The following is a 19,843-nucleotide window of genomic DNA, read 5'->3' as shown; positions in this document are numbered from 1 at the left end:
GTTTGAAATGGTCTGCTAGCTCTTCCAGGTCTTAGCTGTCATAGTATATATGATATGAGGAGATTAAAAGGGAAGAGATCAAAACACAAAGTAACTTGCAATACCAAACCACTATCTTTGAGAGCTTTTCTATTAAATTAAATTAAACTAAAAATAGTTTCTACAATAGCTAATTTAGTCGCTTATTAAAATACTGATGTCCCATCGTTTAACTTATCGCCACACAAGTTCCCAACAGGAACATATAATTTGTTGAATTAATTTATACGTAACTTAGATTTCAGGTAATATTTTAAATATCTACCATATAAATGTAGAAAAACAGCTGTCTAATGAGAATTAGGCAATTTACCTTGTTAATTGGATAATTCTTGTCGTGGCAGAGGTTTTTGCACAATAATCTTCTTTCCCGCTGCTCACCAACACTTACAGAATACTTCTACATGTCCTATGACCTTTCACAGATACCAAGGCCAAGAAACAGAGATTTGAGAAAAGTGGTGAAAGATCAAAGAGAAGGGCCTTAAGGAGAATCTTAAAAGAGAGCAGAAAAGGGAAAGCTGAAGTGATTTCGGGGGGAAATTCAGAAACTGGGGCATAGGTGATTGAAGGCACAGTCACTCAGGGTGAGGCAGAAGGAGAGGGGATCTACAAGAGGCTGGAGTCAGGGTAACAATTTTGGAGGGGGGAAGATTACAGAATAAAAAAGAGGCAAGGCCATTTAAAAGCAAGAACAAAAATTCAAACGAGATCTTGGTGAACTGGAAGCTAATGTAAGTCAGTGAGGAAAGGGCTAATTGGTGAACAGTAAGGTTGGATCAGCAGAGATTTGGATGAGCTGCAGTGTGTGGACAGAGACAGATTAGAGACTGATAGGGAGTGCATTGGATTAGTCAAATGTGGACATAGAAAAGGCACAATTTAGGGTTTGAATAGCTGAACTACAAACAAAGGTGGTAGCAAACTGTCTTTGTGATGGAGCAGATAACCACCAACTCCTGCTTACCTGGCTGGGTGGGGGGGGGGTGTGGGCTTAGTGTGGATGGACTTTTCTATGACCTCCATCTCCATCATTCTGGCATAGAGCAGCTTGCTTGTTTGTTTCTCCATTACAATCCTAGCTAACTTCTACAAAATTTGCCAGGTCCAAGAGAACTGAAGATTGACAATTCTGAGTATTAAGCTGAATGCTTTTGGTTTGGAAGTCACATTGTGTGTACTTTCAGATGTGGACTCAAAAACAAATCGGTTATGTTTAAGAACTTAACTATTCTCTTTTTGTTTGACAGAGCCAACACTTTGAGAAAAAGATAATCTTAAACCAAGTGTGAAACAAACTATGGCTTTAGAACAGGAAAGTATCAGAATTTGACCAGGGAAGTCTCTAAATTGCTCTGAGACACATTTAAGTTCTTCATCATGCAATAACAGCACATTATTGCTAGAAATGACCTTACCTCAATAGCATGTTGGAACTGCTCATGCTCACGCTGCAGCTGCTCAGCTTCCTGAAGTGAGCTAGCAGTGATGAGACCTGCATTTAGCATGGATTCTCCATTCCGAATCCAACCCAGTACCTGCAAGAAATACAAATATTGCTAATAGTGCACAGTGAGGCTTCAGTTGTCTCAGGGCTGTGTTTTAAGGAGAGATGTAAAGTAGGAGCAGGAGATGAGGAGGCAAAGAGATTTAGGAAGGAAATTCCAGCTCATGTAGTTCAGATAGCTGAACACACATCCACCAACAATGGAGAAAGGGAGGGAGGAATGTAGAAGATAATATTTGAAGAGTCAGTAACTCACTGTTAATACCACTAGCGCCAAGATGCACAGCTTTGTAATTTAGATTATTTTATGCATGACATACAAAAGTGTTTACATTTTTCTTTTGATCCTTTACTTTTAGTATCAGAATGAAGATTGCCACATTTACCATTAAGACCTACAAACAAGATGCAAATTCACAACTAGAGAACAGATACATATGCAAATGCCCTCCATTGCAAAACTTAAATATAAATGGGAGCATAAGTTTAGAAGTACGTGAGCCTACACACGCAGAATACACCACATTAAAATTGAAATTGTACCAGCTCAGGTATAATACACAATGACGAGCTGGTCAACAGTATGTTACTTGTGACACCCAGGTTTTAATTCGATTCAAATGGAGTTGGGGGGGTCTTTCACAGAATGGAAAGTCTCAGCTGAGCCCTAAAGAGTTTTGGATTTGAATGTCCAAAGCTGTCCATGATTTAGCAATAAATGAATAATCTCATTCATACCACTGGAATGGCTTTGCGAAACATATGGTGAACTCATAGTCATTACAAACCTCATACAACCTTGGTACAGACATGGAAAATAAAGAGTTGAATTTCAAAAATGAGTTGAGTGCCCTTGACATCAAGGTAGCTCTAGCAAAATTGAGATCAATGGGAATCAGAGGAACACTCTCCACTGGTTGGAGTCTGACCTAGTATAAAATATATTTGTGGTTGTTGAAGGCCAATCATCTCAACACCTGACATCACTGCAGGAGCTCCCCAGGGTAGTATCATTGTTTTTGTTCTTTCGTAGGATGCGAGTGACGGGCCAAGGCCAACATTTGTTGCCAATCTCAAACTGCCCTTGAGAAGTGGTGGTGAGCTGCCTCCTTGAACCTCTGCAGTAGGTACAGCAACAGTGGTGTTAGGGAGGGACTTCCAGGGTTTTAACCCAGGGACAGTAAAGAAATGCTGATATGGTTCTCAGTGTGGGGTTTGTGACTTGGAGCGGAATTGCAGGTGGTGTTGTTCCCATGTATCCACTGCCATCCCATGGAAGATTAAAAAGATCAACAACATATAGCAGTCCAAATTTTTCATTTTTTTTTTACGATGAGGGTATTAGTGCTAAGCAACAAAAATTACCCTTTCCCATTGATGGTTGCCCCAATGTTAGCATCATGCGTTCCCAGGCCTAGTATTGCTTGTGAAGGTGTGCAGAAATTGAATCTTTATTGCACTCAAACAATGCGCCGATAACGGAACCTCAGAACTGCAACTCTCAACCTATGACAATGTGCAATTTGTGGTTTCCTCCCACGTGAATGCTGCACTCTCATCAAAAACAAATTATGACATTTTAGTCATAATCATGCAAAACAACCTCAATGCTAACCTGTTTGACCTCAGCCTGTAGGTGCCTCAGCTGCACACACTGCTCCAAGTGCCGACGGTGCTGCTCTGCGGTGAGGTCCAGTTCCTGCTGCTTCTCGTGAAGAAATTCCAGGAGGTCCTGCACACGGGTTGCCATATCGACATCTCTGTCACAGGTTAACTCAACACCTAAAGGGTAACAGCAAGTACAAAACATATTTGAAAATTTTATTCACTCCTAAACATGTGGCTTCCTCTCCTCAAAACATTGACCCTTCACCTAGTTACGGTATTAACCATTTAGCTTTCCAGTTCATCTTTTAACAAATTATTTAAATTGTTCTTTGACCAAGGGGAAGCATTCACAGTCTAAAGGCTTCAAAGTTTTCTGTCAACACCTTTGTAACCAGGGTTAACAGAGTCATAAGAGCAATCATCTAATATGCTCCAAACCTGTCAAGAAGCAGTGTGACTTATTGTCTATCCCAAACAATCTGCTGAAATAAGGACTTCATGCTAAAAGGCTGGTCTTTTATCAAGAACTAATTTCTATCTGTGTCAGGCAGTGCAGGTTAACATCATGCTCACTGAAAATCCTATAAGCTGTTTCAACTTGCACAACTTCCAAGATGCTGTGCCATGGCATCTACTTGGGAGCTGATACCTATAATTTATGGCAATTTCTGAGTTTCAACAACACAAAAGCTACTTTTCTCCAGGAAGGGAAAATCTGAGACACATTCTAGCCACTTTTCTGTACTTTCTAGTGGCCAGGTAAAAAACTGGAGGAGTTCTTCAGGCCATCCTTCCAACTGGGAAAACACAATACATTTAAACTATGATAAAATATAAAAAATTAAAATAAAATAAAATGGGCATTGCTGTTTTCTTCATTCAGTAGAAGCTCAAGTCACAATCACAGATTGGTTTAACAAGAACTTCTAATTTGCTCACAAGATACTTGTGACGATCTGTAACTGGGAAACTGTTACCTATTCCAGCATAGATACCTTATTCAAACAGCCAAGTTGTAACTGTAGCGGGAGAGATATCTCTCCCATATTGACCTTGGATAGCGGATGTTTTAGAATCCGGCTGTTGCTCCCCGTTCTGCCTTTCAGTTATTTTAGACGAGCCAAAATGTCAAAATTACCAGAGCTTCAAGTTTACCCTTTGCATGCTGGTTAGCCCAATTTCATATATTTTCATAGCAACCCTCAGAGAAAAATTGCAGCAAATTATAAAAGTATATTTTGTTTTAGTTAATAAAGTAAGTACCTTGCAATGTCCATGTTTCATAATTGCTATTCAGTTAATAAAATTAGTTACTATTCCATTAAATATTGGGAAGCCCAAAGTTATACTTCGGTCCCCACTATAAACTCTGTTTCCTATCTACCAACCCCAGCTCTCTCTCCCTGGTCTCTGCCTGAGGTTGAACCAGAATATTCACAATCATGACATCCTATCTGGCCCTGAGCTGAGCTTCTGAACCCTCCATCACCAAAACTACTTACATAATGTTGGCTGCCTCAGCCCCTTCCTCAGCTCTTCAGCTACTGAAACATTCATGTATGCCTTGATCACCCCTAGACTTGACTATTCCAAGGCTCTCCTGGTCTGCCTACCACCATTATAACTTTAGCACTTCCAGCCCTATATAAGGTCAAGTATACAATTGAAAACATTTGTCAACGTGGACACAATCTAGTCCCTTCATTATTTTATAAACCTCAGTCAAATAGCCTCCAAGATTGGAGTTATAAAACACTCTGTGTAACATACCTGAGGCTTGTACTTCATTCACATACTGGAGTAATTCCTGCCCCTGATGGATGACGTCAAAAGTCAAGTTATTCATAGTTAGAGCTTTATCAGCATGGTGCTGCAACCTCTGTTCAGCAAGGGTCAAATCCTCAGTGTCAAAGTCATTCATCTGTTGGGACAGCTCATCATTCCAAGACTCGAGGTCTGAAATGATCTGAAAGAGGCAAGCCATCATAATTTATAGAAAACTATGCTGAATTAGTGCACTGACTTGAATGAAAACTCCATCAGGAAGGAATACTTTCAACATGAACAACATCAGTTTAGCATCAAAAACTTAAGACAGTCACAGACACTCAGGTTTATATACAGTATTAATATGTAACAATGTTGCAAATGTAATGTTCTGTATTCAGAGAAAATAGATGAATGAATACTGAGCTTCAATATACAATATTTTAAGGCAAAAACAGAAGAAAGATTAACAAATTAATCAGAAATTCAGTTAAAAAAACATCAATTATTGCAGCATTCATTTATACATTTGCTCAGTCTCAAGATAATCAGGCCAAAACAGATAATTTATCAGTTCTCAGTTGAAACAGTTTCATTTAAATTGCACTAACATTCATTTATCAAGGTCAACGTTAGGATCATTGGCCAGTAACAGAAGCTGAATTTTCAAGTAATCATTTCATTGTTGAGATTTGGCTCTGTGCTATATAAATTATGAAAATGTCACCTTTTATAAACTACCGTAATTTCACAAAATAACCTTCACTACAATAGAGACAAACTCAATTTCAATTCTATTATGTATATAACTTTTTAAAATCCCAAGTCTTGCCTGTACAGACATGCCCTCTGCCCTAAATTCTGCAGTACAAGATGCAGATGGTCATATTTTTCCATTAGCTATGTAGCAAACCTGTAGTAAAAACCTATCGATTTAAGTCTTATATCTATCCCAGCATTTCTAACTAATTTTATTTAACGAACTATGCAAATACGAGGCAAAAATAACTCTACTGGATTTGGGATCGAGGGTTACAGAAATAATTAAACACAAAGGGGGTCATTTTCCACCTCCCATCCCTGTTGGTTACCTGATGGAGTAGATCAGCTGACCACTGTCCATTAAAATCAATAAAAAGATGGGCAATCCACATCCCAGGTTGTTGCAATAAAGTTGAAAAATTAACCTCAGTGTCAAAAGGATATTTAGCCCAATGCCACTCTAAGAATTACTTCCAATAATCCATAATTTTCTATAAATTCTATACATAGACACTGAATGCTAATTCATATTTATACAGACTCACAACAAATACCGATTCACTCACCCTTGCAGAGGGACTTCACAATCACCTGATTACACATACAAACACAGTTGAACCCATTGCCACACTTCCAAATTCTTACCTGTGAACTGTAAGGAAATTGGAACTGGCCAACCTTCTGCAAAAAGAGTCACATTTATAACCCACACAGATGTAACCTGAACTGCAAACAGACAAATTGGATGGCTCATTTTGTATAACCTATGAGAGTTAGTTTTGTGAAATTACGGTACTATTCTGAAAGGCAGCACAACTCAAATTACTCACCAACAGAAATTGATTGAAAATATCTCTTGATTCTACTTATTAGCACAAATTTTAACATGTACACAGAAACTATGAAGTGTTAAATTGTTATTGTATTTCATCTTCCATTCCAATTTTTCCCCCATCTTCTGATGCAATAATTAACTTTTGTTAATTTTGTTCCTCACAAACTGGGTGCCCTCTAGCATATCACCTATTATCAACATTCTTCATGAGTTAGTAGACAGTGTATATTGGCAAACTATTTGATGGTAGAGGGCACCAGAACTGAATTGTGGCCTAGCCCAACATTCAAACACATGTATTTTCTAAGAAAAGTCACCATTGGGAGTGGAAAGCTTGACTAATTCAAGGTACTAAAGCCAATTATAAGGTTTGATTTGACATAAACCAGGGATTATAAACCTGTGATTTTCTCATCTTGATACTTCAATTATATCAGAGTCAGATTTACTTTCTATGATATTAGCAACATTAAATCATTTTGAATACTATTAAGAAAATGCCCTTCATTTGCTAATCATTGCTATTGCTCCTAAAATATCATGCAATCTGTTCTCTTTTCCCTTGAACTTAGAAGGCAAAGCTATAGCCATTGTTTTTTGCATATACAGCACTGGGGGAAGAAGTGAAAGGACAAAGATAAAGGTAATGGATAAAACAGATATTGACCATTGTGCCTTCAGAATAAGCCATTTTCTGAGCAACTGCAGAAAGCAAAGTCGCCCACAGGCGATTAGGGATGATACGCAAAATATGTTGATTCTCCATCGCTACAAGGAAAAATAAAACTGATTCCCTTTTCAATCTTTCTACTTGTTTTGTTAGCATGCCCTGATTTCTACTGGAGATTACTAATTGCACATCACTACACTTACAAGTGTAGTTCCAAACTGGATCGTTGAAAATGTACAAAACAAAATATATGATTGTAGAAGTTTCACAGTGTTGATGTCATTTGGTAGTATATTAACCCACAACAATCTTAGTGGAAATACGAACTTGACCATCAGATAAAAATCCATGCTAACAATTCATCCTCATGAATGAAGAAAATGACCAATTGAAATTTGATCATTCAGTTGCCTAGCAACAGTTCATTAGAACCTTTAAAACAGTAATCACCAAAACTCAGTTTTTAAGAACAGGCAGTGCAGATTATTATCTCATCCATGTGAAGTGTTTTTTTTTAATGGATTAAGCCATACATAAACACATGCTCTTGCCATGCATCCAGGCCAAGGGGAAACTTTATTATGCTCATGAAAGACATACTAATCAGTGCTGACAACAACCAAAATTATGGTGTTACTGCTGCTTTTAAAGTGACATCTAATTAGTAAAACCATATTATGATTGGTCATTCCATTAATCGCAGTGCATCAATGAAGTTGAGAGCAATTCTCTTCAGTCTCAAAAGTGGTTGAATCCCTTAGTTGTAATTTTTTTAAACCAATTATTATTGCCAGTGCTAGATGTATGTAGAATAAAGCTATGAGAAAATTCAGCTCTGGTAATAAAGCAGATATAATTTTAAAGACTAGGATTTGTTTGTAGCTGCTTCTCCTGATGCAAAAACATATCACTACAGATTCTTTTGGAGTACAGGAAGATAATTATTTGAGGGATATATCAGAAATTAATATCCCCAAATGTTATTGGAGTGTGATATGAGCCTAAATTGGATTAATTTCAGATTAAAACAATGTTATTTTCCTAATGTTCAATCGATTTGGATACGGCCCTTAAAACGGACAACTAGGATCAAATCTAAGAATTCATAAACTGGCTTAATGATTGAATTCCTTTACTTATTTGGGAATTTAAGTTATTTTTAAAAGCACCCATTTGATTTCTATATGCATTTACTGAGACAAGCACAGAAAGGGCTCAGAGGTGGAACAGAAATAGCACAGAAGATAATAATTGTTGTTGTTGATTGATGCATAGGAGAATGGAAATTAAAGCAGTCTGGGAATTATTTGAGGCTAGAGAAACTTGAGATTTTTGACCTCGGAGAAAACCTTGACTAACAATAGCTAATTCTAGAGTAAAGAGGGATCGGGGATAAATGAAACACAGCAAGAGAAACTATGCTTGCACACTTCTTGCACATGATAGGATTGAGAGTTGGAAGTCTTACAGCTGGAAGTGATAGGCAAAACCAAAGAAATGCAAGAACAATGTGCTTTGAACTCTCTGATCTTTTTAAAGTAGGATTATTTATTGAATGTGAGAATATTTTCGTTAAAAGATTGGATTTGCTTTTTTTTCAGCATGAAGGTAATGAGTACAGCATTTCACTGAATTCAGCAATTACTGTGACATCAATGCTGCTTATTGTCACAATAGTTGCTAGCATCATGATTCAGAAAAAGTATATCACAAAATTTCTGGTATCATAACTCAATTTGTATTTGTTGTATTAACAAGTGACAATGGGTGTGATGAATTCAACAGAATTTCACCACAAAATTGACAGTCAGTTAAATATTCAGGATTACCCACTTCGCAATAAAATCTTCTCAAAAGATTTGAAGAACTGGTAAATGTGACTGCAATCCTGTAGAACCTTTGATTACTAAGTCAATTAAATGGAGTTGTGGGAATTTTATCCAATTGTTGTGATAAATAGTGACAATGGTGTGATCTGCATGTGCTATGCTAGAATGCAGCAACGGCAGGGGTGCATCTGTGCCCTCTACCTGCCTTGTGGTGGAGGAGATGACATGTACAGCAGAATAAATGCAATGTACCTTTCTATCATGGAAGGAAGAAAACCTAAGAAATAACAGCATGGAAATAATCACTCCAAGAACTTCATAGATCCATAAGATAAAACAGATGTTTAAGAAAACCTATGTTTTCCTCCATGTGACACTTACATCTATTGCATCCCGTTCAAATACTCGGAGCTGAAGGAAGAGATCCAGTTTGATCTTGCGCTCCTGAAAAAGATCTTCCATCTGAGCCTGGGCTTCATCCAGCTGCTGAAGAACACTCTCTATATGATTAATGGAGCTATTGTGTGGAGTCTTGTTGCTTGAAATAGCAGAATCCCTAGCAAGAAAATTACAATAAGGTAATTGCAACAGGTAATACACACAATGACTGATTCGTTTCTGGTTGAATTCCTGGTTTGTTTTACAAACAAAAACCTTTAAATCCTTTGAAGTTGTTACTTAGAAGTCAATTAACTTGTTGAATTTTCAATTTAGCACCCTATTGCCCTATCAGTAAGATATAAATACAATCTTATTTCAAGTGGGTAATGCACTGTAACTTACTAAAGAAAAATTCTGTTTATTAATGAGAAAGGATGGACAATGGGAGCAAAGACAATTGCAGGCCACCAGCAGTCCTCACTAACGTTGCTCTTATCTTCACTGGATCTTTCTATTCAAAATTATTTTTTTAGTAGTTCCTGCTTGGGCTTTAGTGACCACTGAAGAATCCTGAGAAATGAAAGCCCAGAACCTATTCTGCTTATCAGAGTGTCAGCTATGGCTCAGTTGGCAGCACTTTTGCTTGCATCCTGCTCCAAGACACGGGCTCAGAGATCTGAACAGGCTCACCGGTGTAGTGCGGCACTCCCTCAGCACTATCAGAGGTGTCACCTTTCAAATGAGCGCTGAACTAGGGACTTGTCTGCCCTCTCAAGTGAACGAGGAAGATTCCATGGCACGGTTTCAGAAAGGAGCAGGAGATGTGTCTCCAGGGTACTAGCCATTGTCTATCTCTCAACATCATCAGCCATTACATTGCCGCTACAGCTGCCTGAGCGGCTGCTTGTGCCAATATAGTAGCTACCATACCTCTGATGTGAATCTGGTGTGGGATGCTGCCCTCAAGAATGGTCCTCATTGCAACTATTTTACATCTGTACAACAGGCGCAACAATGTCCAACCTCTACCTCCTCATGCCTACTGCTGGACCCATGACCAGAAGCTTTCATCAATTGCAAATGGTTATTTTTCCTGTTATGTAATGCACTGGAAATAGGTGAACACCATTCATTAGTCAGAGGAAAACCAGCTCCTGCATGTCAAAATCAACAAAAATACAAATTTTAACAAAACAGTAGATGGTGAGGATGCTGTTTATGTGGCAGAGAGAAATAATTATCTCACAAATTTAAGCTAAGAGGGCTAACTTAAATAAATGTGTGCTGAAAGCGAGAGCCTTAACTGTCGGCATCATACCTCAAGGTACCATGCAAACTGGCAATTTTCCAACATATATGGCAATACTTTTGTGGCATTTCTTTTATGTTTCCCCATCAGTGGCCTGTATCCAATTTGACCTGATAGAATTTATTCCAGGTGAGGAGATAACAACCAAATCAAAACTACTTTATCATAAGGCACAGGTGTTTGAATGTAGGATACGAACAAACGGAATAGAAGTAGGCCACTCAGCCCCTCGAGCCTGCTACACCATTCAATAAGATCATGGCTGATCTGTTTGTGCTTCGAGTTCCACATTCCCATCTATCCCAGATAACCTTTGATACCCTTGCCCAACAAGAATCCATCTACATCTGCTGATTGCGTAGTGATATTGTCGCTGGACTATTAATCCAGAGATCCAGGGTAATGCTCTGGGTGCCCGGGTTCAAATCCTGACACGGCAGATAGTGGAATTTGAATTCAATAAAAAAAACTGGAATTAAAAATCTAATGATGACCATGAAACCATTGTTACAAAAACAAAAACAGAATTACCTGGAAAAACTCAGCAGGTCTGGCAACATCGGTGGAGAAGAGCATAGTTGACGTTTCGAGTCCTCATGACCCTTCAACAGAACTAAGTTAGAATAGGAAAGGGGTGAAATATAAGCTAGTCTGGGGTGGGGGGGGGGGGGGGGGGGGGGGGGGGTGGGTCTTCTTAGCTCTTCTTGTCCCAACAACCGCCCCCCCCAAACCAGCTTATATTTCACCCCTTTCCTATTTTTACTTAGTTCTATTGAAGGGTCACGAGACTCGAAACGTCAACTGTGCTCTTCTCCAGCGATGCTGCCAGACCTGCTGAGTTTTTCCAGGTATTTCTGTTTTTGTTTTTGTTTTGGATTTCCAGCATCCGCAGTTCTTTGCTTTTGTATCTATAAAACCATTGTTGATTGTTGTAAAAACCCATGTGGTTCACTAATTCCTTTAGAGAAGGAAATCTGTCGTCCTTACCTGGTCTGGCCTACATGTGACTCCAGACCCATAGCAATGTGGTTGACTCTTAAATGCCCTCTGAACAAGGGCAGTTAGGGGTGGGTAATAAATGCTGGCCTAGCCAGCGATGCCCAAATCTCATGAACGAATAATTTTTAAAAATTCAGTGGCCCTGCTTCCTTCGCTTTCTGAGATGGAGAGCTCCAAAGTCACACAACCCTCAGAAAAAAATTCTCATCTTTGTCCTATAAGGCTAGCTCTAGACTCACCCACAAGTGAAAACATACTTTCCACATCCCCCTTGTCAAGACCATTCAGGATCTTATATACTTCAATTAAGTCACCACTGACTCTTCTAAACTTCACTGGAAACAAGCCCAGTCTGTCCAATCTATCCTCATAAGACAACCCGCTCATTCCAGGTCTCAATCTAGTAAACCTCCTCTGAACTGCCTCCACCACAGCTCACAACTCGCATTAAGCAGCAGTCATAAAAACTCACATCCTCCAATCACCTGACTATAAATAACTGGATAAGGAGACCCCTTCCATCCTTAACACAAAATATTCTGGACCAAAGACAAACTAAATGATACAAAAAATTAAAATAACTTTAATACCCAATGGTGCATTATAGTCAAGATTATTGCTGCATCTGCCAGGTACATATTTTACTGTTAAGATTCACTAGTGCATCAAACATTAGTTAAGAAGCCATTCTCGATGCTGAAATAAAATTGGTAACATCCTGTATTTTATATTTATAAAATCTGTAGAGATAAAAGCATTAAAAACTTTTAATCATCTAATTATTCAGGCATGAGGGATTACAGTTGTGTGAACTGATTCTGGAAGCTGCGGTTGTTTTCCTGACAGCAGAAAAGGCAGAAAATAAGAGGACATTTGATAGAGGTGTTTATAATCATGAAATGTTTAAAAGGAAATAGTTTCCAGGGTTGAAAGGTCGATAACCAGAGAGCACAATTTTAAGGTGATTGCTGAAAAAATCAGAAGCAGTATGAAGAAAAAGCGTTTTTTGCACAACAAGTGATTAGAATTTGGAGTGAACTTATAGGGTGGTGGATACAGAAGCATTACCAGCCTTCAAAATGGAGGATGGGAAGACTTGGAGGGAGAAACAATTTCAGAAGCATGGCTAAAGAGTGAGATTAAGGAGATGGTTCCTTTAAATATCTAGTGCAGACTTGATGGGATGCCTCTTTCTGCATTGTAATATTCTATTTCCCTCTATGAGGCAACTAGCTTCTTCCATTCAGGTGTGGCAAAGTTAAATGCAGAGTCTAATTCTCTCAACTCTGCCCCAATTATGTGCCTCAGCCCTAACCTTAACAGAGCACCTTCTACGGTGTGTCATTTTTCAACTTCCCATATCAGCTATCCTATGACAAAGTGAAGTGCAAAATGACAGTATTATGCTCTAGACCCATGCCTATAAAGAAGTGGAATGATACTGTCCAAATTCATTGAATGCAAGACACTCAGAACCATGGGCCACTGATTTAAGATGACTTAAGTCAAATCCCATTGCTGCTGCACTGGTTGAGAACAACTGACTCAGCAAGACCTGAATTCATAAAGAATACTGTTTCTGTGCATGGTATTATTAAAATGGAAAGCATGTGCTTCTTCAGATCATGCCTGAGTAACAGTGTGAAATAATGGTATAGAGGTACAAAACAAATCTCTCGTGCTTGATCACAGAAGACATGAGATGAAAGAGAGCAAGCTTCCCATTTTAGCATTATGAAAAGGAACAAATTTTTGATGGCAATATTATTAATGAGGCATCCCATCCATTTCTGATCAAGGAAAGGTTATGTTGTTATTTTTGTCACAAGTCTTACTGAAGAAAAGTACATCATACATCAACTGCGTTTTTTTTTAAAAGTATGACTGCACACAAAATGAACTGCTCATGAAACCTTATGAATTTTTACATAACATAGGATTTGTTCCAAACAATAATTTATCCTATATTCTCATATGTGACAATTTAACTCTGCCATCAGCTTACTGTTAGTATGATCTTTCATATATCAGAGGGAACAGTGGCTACAAAATGGAATTAAAATCAAAGCAATCAGATCACATCTGTAACTGAATACAACTGCAACTGTGTTTTGGCAATCAAGATTTCCAAAACCTGATAATTGCCTTTAACTTCAAGTTTTTAATTTATTTTAGACTGAAAGAAGGATGCTGTCTTTAAGATTTATTTTTTTTCAAGAAAAATGCAATCCCATTCCCCTTATTAAAATTAAAACAAAAAAGATGCTGGAAATACACATCAGCTCAATCAAAGAGCCGCGACAGGAGCCATTGGGCCTTTCTAGCAATTTTATTTTTATTTCAGGTTTCCAATATTTGGGCTGTTTCCTTTTAGCCCCCACTTGATTCATCTCTGCACACCAAGTACCTTACATAGCATAAATTCACAGCTGACTAGTGGTCAGATGAGGCATAAATACATAAATGACTTATTCCTAGGCCTCTGCCATTCTGCTGGAGTATGTACAAAAGTAGGATGGGATGATTAATTTTCTCTCCCTAAGCCTGTCTCCACGACTGCATGCATGCCCAACTGAGTTTGCTAAGATATATTACAGATTTTTTAAAAATTGCTCATGGTATGGGAGTACAACATTTGTTGTCCATCCCCAATGCTCTTGAAAAATTAGGGGTGAGTTGCCTTCTTGAGCTGCAGTCTATCTGGTGCAGATACACCTACATTGCTGTTAGTGAGGAAATTCCAGGTTTTTGAGTCAGCAACAGTAAAGGAGCAGCAATTTAACTTCAAGTCAAGATGGTGTGTGGCTTGGAGGGGAACTTGCAGGTGGTGGTGTTCATACGTGCTCTTGTTCTTCCAGGTGTTGGAAGTTGCGGGTTTGAAAGCAACTGTTGAAGCAGCCTAGTCACGTTCCTGCAGTGCATTTTGTAGATGGTACACATTACTGCTGCTATGTGCCCTTGGTTGCGGGAAGTAAATGTTTTAAGGCACTGAATGAAGCGCTGATCAAGCAAGCTCTTTTGTCCTGAATGGTGTGGAGCTTCCTGAATGGTGTTGGAGCTGCACTCAATTGGGCAAGAGGAGAGTATTCCATCGCACTCTGACTTCATAGAATCTTAGAAATTTACAGCATAGAAGGAGGGAATTTGTCCCATTGTTCCTTGCCGGCTGACAAGCGCAATTCAGCCAAATCCCATATTACACCTCTATTCCATTGCCTTGTGAGTTAGGGCCCTTCAAGTGCATATCCAAGTATTTTTCAATGTTATATGGGATTTTGCCTCCACCACCCTTTGAAGCAGAGAGTTTCAGATTCCCATCACACCTGGTGAAAAAAATTTCCCCTTGAATCCCCTCTAAACCTCCTATCGCTTACCCGAAATCTACGCATCCTGGTTTTGGACCCCTCAACTAAGGGTAATAGAGCCTTCCTATCCATTCCATCTGGACCTTCAATTTTATTCATTTCAATTCGGTCACCTCAGCCTCCTCAGTTCCAAAGAAAACAACCCCAGCCTATCCAATCTTTCACAACTAAAAATCACCAGCCCAGACAACATCATCATGAATGTCCCCAGTGCTCCCTCCAGTGTAATCACATTTCCTATCGTGCAGTGACCAGAACTGCATGCCTTAATTCTATCTCCCTCACTATTTTAATTTTGTCGAATAGTTCACACTGATGCTCCTTGATCCCAAGATCTGTATTGTCTCTCCCTTTTGTGAAAACAAAGTATTCATTAAGAGCCACACCAACGTCCTCTGCATCCACACTCAGGTTACCCTTGTGGTTCCCAAAAAATCTTTGGGTTTTACTTGACAATATTGTTTTCATGCTCTCTCTTCGCTTTCCTACTTTCCTTTAACGCCCAACATTTTTTATACTCCTCTAGGTTTTCTGCAATAGAGAGACCTTGGTATTTTTCCTTGACATCCAGAAGGCTATGGATTAGTATCTGGATAGTCTGAAGTCACATGTAGGCAGGTAAGGACATCAAAGGACTAAACGACATCAGTCATCAACTGACTTCCAGATTTTTACTGAATTCAAATTTCAACGTCTGCTGTGGTGGAATTCAAACCCAGGTCCCCAGGTATCCTGGGTCTCTGGATTACTATTCCAGTGACAATACCACTACATCATCACCTCCCCTGCTCTTCCAGTCCACTTTAGATAAATCACATCCCAGCTTAGTAAAATTAGCTTAACCCCAATTGAGGGTTTTTATTCCTGGTCTATCTTTGTGCTTTTCCATAACTACTCTAAAGTGTCAGGCAATGACTATCTCCACAGAAAAGAGAATCTAACCAAATCCCTTTAACATTCAAAGGCATTACCATCAATGAATCCCCCACTATCAACACCCTGGAGGGGTTACCATTATTCAGAAATTTAACTGGACTAGCCATGTAAAATGTGGCTACAAAAGCAGGTCAGAAGCTGAGAATTCTGCAGTGAGTAACTTACCCTGAAGTCCCCAAAGCCTGTCCACCATCTACAAGGCACAGGTCAGGAGTGTGATGGAACATTCTCCAATTGCCTGGATGAGTAAGATTCCAACAACAATCAGGAAGCTTGACACAATCCAGGTCAAAGCAGCCTGCTTGATCGGCACCCAATCTACCGCCTTAAAAATTCACTCCCTTCATCACTGATACACAGTGGCAGCAGTGTGTACCATTTGCAAGATGTATTGCAACAACTCACCACAGTTCCTTCAACAACACCTTCCAAACCTGTGACCTCTACCACCTAGAAGGACAAGAGCAGCAGACACTTGGGAACACCACCACCTGCAAGTTCCCCTTCCAAGTCACACACCATCCTGACCTGGACCTGTATGGCTATTCCTCTACTGCTGCTGGGTCAAAATCCTAGAACTCCCTTCCTAACAAAACTGTAGGCATACAAACACCAGATGGGCTGCAGCAGTTCAAGAAGGTGCCTCACCACCACCTTTTCAAAGGCAATCAGGAAAGGGCAACAAATGTTGGTCTTGCCAGTGACGCTCACATCTCCCAAAAGATAATTTAAAAACTGAATTATCACTTCCACTAAAGTGCTCCCCAACTGAAAGCCCCTCCAACTGCCCAGCTTCATTCTCTAAAACCAAGTCCAGAACCATCCATTATATTGTTGGGTTTGCTAGGTACTAGCTAAAAAGGTTCTCCTGAATGCATTTTACAAATTCTGCTCCCTTTGTGCCCTTCTATCGCCACTCATATTAGGATATTCTAAATCCTCCATTATTACTGCCCTATTGTTTTTTCAATTCTCAGAGATTTGCCTCTATATTTGCTCTTCCATTACCCTCTGACTGTTTGGTCATCCATTGTACATTCCCAGTAGCGTGATTGCCCCTTTTTTCTTCTTCAGTTCAACCCATTTGGCCTCATTTGATGATCTTTCTCTCATATCATCCCTCCTCTCAGCTATTATTATTTATTTAATCAATATTGCGACCCTGCCCTCCTATTTTTTATACCCCTCTCTTTCTCAGCTGAAAACCCTGTAACCAGGAATTTTGAACTGCCATTCCAGCCTTTCTTTCAGCAACGTCTCCATTATAGCCAAAACATAATACTACCACACGTCAATCTGTGTTCTTGGCTCATCTGCCTTATTCACCTTAACACCTTCCAAAGAAGTATATTTAACCCTGTCAAATTCCATTGTTGTCTATTTTCCAGCATTTGTTTTCCCTGTTTTCCAAAACTCTTACTAATTTTCTGCCTTCCATTTCCAACTTTCTGCCCCTCCCTTCTAAATCTACACTTAGAATCCTATTCATTTACCAAACTAGTTTAAACCCTTCTCAACAGCACTAGCAAAACCCCCTGTGAGGATGCGTCCCAGCTCCTTTGAGATGCAAACTGCCCGTTCATTAGCAGCACCAGGCATACCTAAAAATGAGATGCCAGCCTGGTGAAGCTACAATAAAGGACTAATTGCATGCTAAACAGCGGAAGTAGCATCCTACAGACAAAGTTAGATGATTCCACAACCAACAGATCAGACCTAAATTCTGCAATCCTGCCGCATCTGGTCATAATCTAGAAACATTCCTGACCTCAATTACAGCAGAGTCCAGCACATCAGCACAAAAGACAAGATTGAAGTATTTGGAACCATCATCAGCCAGAAGTGCCGAGTGGATGATGGAGGAGTCTGGTACATTGAGTATGATTCGGTGAGCATGACTATATTAGGCTGTTGCTTGACTCATCTGTGGGACAGCTCTCCCATTTTTGGTACAAGACCCTTGACGCTAGGATAGAGGGCTTTGCAGGGTCGACTAGACCGGATGCATCTTTATTGTTTCCAGAGCAGAGATCAGTGCCAAGTGGTCCATGCAGCTTTATTCTTATTTAACTGGTCTGTAGCAGTTTGACATAACTGAGTGGCTTGCTAGGCCTTTTCAGGGGGCAGTTAAGACCACATTGCTGTAGGTCTGGAGTTACAACTAAGCCAAACCAGGGAAGGACTGCAGATATCTTTCCCTGAAGGAAATTAGCGAACCAGATGGGCTTTTATGACAATCTGGTAGTTTTGTAATCATCATTTTGTCACATACTTGTTGACCTCCAGAAAGTGTATTTAAGACTGAGATAGATAGGTTCTTGATTGGTAAGGGGATCAAAGGTTACGGGGAGAAGGTGGGAGAATGGGGTTGAGAAACTTATCAGCCATGATTGAATGGCGGAGCAGACTTGATGGGCCGAATGGCCTAATTTCTGCTCCTGTGTCTTATGGTCTTAGCATTACTAAGACTAGCTTTTTATTCCAGCTCTAATAATTAAATTTAAATTCCCCCAGCTGCCATGGTGGGATTTGTTTTAGCATCCCAAAGAAAGATTCAATTTTTGAATCACATTTATCACTCTCACGGTACAGTTCAGTCTCAAAAGGAATATACTTAACTTCTGCAATAAGCTAGATTTTTCTAGTTGCTCATTTAGCAAAAATTCTGGGAGACTGCTACCTCTGTGCTAACTCTCCTAGTTCACACCGCTATAACAGTCTCGTTATCCCAGTGACAGACACCTAAGCGTTGTTTTTCACCCATCTCTAATCCTGCCACTAGGACAAGAGGGGGGAATTTAGCTGTGCAAATTGAGATCAGGAACAGGGAGTTTGAACTAAATGAGACAGTGACAATCCTAAAGTTTGTAACAATCTGATTGCCAACCTCAACTGTTGGATTAGATCCTCTCCTTCTTTGATGACATTCACTGTCACTTGCAGGGTGGTCTGCTGCTGCTGCCCAAAGCGTTTGATCAAATCCTGCACTGCCTCCACAGATTCAGCATACACATCGTCCAGAAGCTCTTTCTGTAAATCCTCCAGCCACGTCCAGAGCTGCAAAACAGCAAACACACACAGGCAAAACATTAACAATGTGATTGAGAACAGATCTGAGGGGGAAAAATCTCTGCTGTACAAATCTCTGTAAAGCGCCAATTGAAGTGAGTTCCTACCACATTAGGTTAGGATTTTTTGCAGGTGGACCAGTGACCAGTCATCAGATTTCTTAAAAAACAGGCCTATTCCATTGTATTGCCTGCTTTTTTGCAGTCAAACACAATGAGCAGTGGCTTTCCACTTAAAATTTACTACGAAGTGATCTATTGATGGACATTTTACAACAGCTAGAAATGCATTGCTGCTGCTGTTTAATCAATATACTCACCTTACGAGGTTCAAGCTCATAGTCATGGTTAAACTGTTGAGATTACATAGAGATTTAACAAAGGCAGCAGCTTTAGAAAAAAAAATTCCGAGCAAATAACAAATTAAAATGTAAAACTTCACACTACTCTGAAAAGCTGTCAGCGTACTTAAAATTTGGGTAGCCAAGGTGACAGTATGGTGTGTCAAATTGCAACATCATGAAATGCTATAATCAAGACTCAAACCTCCCATTCTGCCAAATTCCTAATAAATTGCAATGCAATGTCCATGATAGGATGAGAAGGGTGTTTCTTCAATGTCCTCTTAATTTCCTGCTAGCTGATGGCCAAAAGCCACATTATCTGTGATGTGGGTGGGAGAAAGGCTACTACAACTTCTCATTTTAGTGACTGTCGCTAGTCAATCCAATAGACCTTTCAAGTTAGAGACATACACACATCTTGATG

At 39.5% G+C, this 19,843-nt stretch overlaps 1 protein-coding gene across 9 annotated transcripts in view; it reads right to left on the bottom strand.

Moving 5' to 3' along the window:
- Nucleotides 1–19,843, bottom strand: part of LOC121275778 (triple functional domain protein-like) — a 650,960-nt gene that overhangs the window by 295,030 nt on the left and 336,087 nt on the right. For all 9 annotated transcript variants that reach the window (XR_005942563.1, XM_041183384.1, XM_041183386.1 and 6 more), the window contains 5 exons: nt 18,895–19,064; nt 9,399–9,573; nt 4,925–5,120; nt 3,162–3,328; nt 1,458–1,577 (listed from right to left, as the gene is read on the bottom strand). Coding sequence is in view for 8 of the 9 variants with exons in the window: in XM_041183384.1 (XP_041039318.1) it covers nt 1,458–1,577; nt 3,162–3,328; nt 4,925–5,120; nt 9,399–9,573; nt 18,895–19,064 (828 nt within the window). In the remaining variant the exon portion in view is untranslated. The remainder of the gene's footprint in view (nt 1–1,457; nt 1,578–3,161; nt 3,329–4,924; nt 5,121–9,398; nt 9,574–18,894; nt 19,065–19,843) is intronic.

This window comes from Carcharodon carcharias, chromosome 3 (genome assembly GCF_017639515.1).
Source record: "Carcharodon carcharias isolate sCarCar2 chromosome 3, sCarCar2.pri, whole genome shotgun sequence".
NCBI lineage: Eukaryota > Metazoa > Chordata > Chondrichthyes > Lamniformes > Lamnidae > Carcharodon > Carcharodon carcharias.
This window is presented reverse-complemented; position numbering and strand designations above follow the sequence as displayed.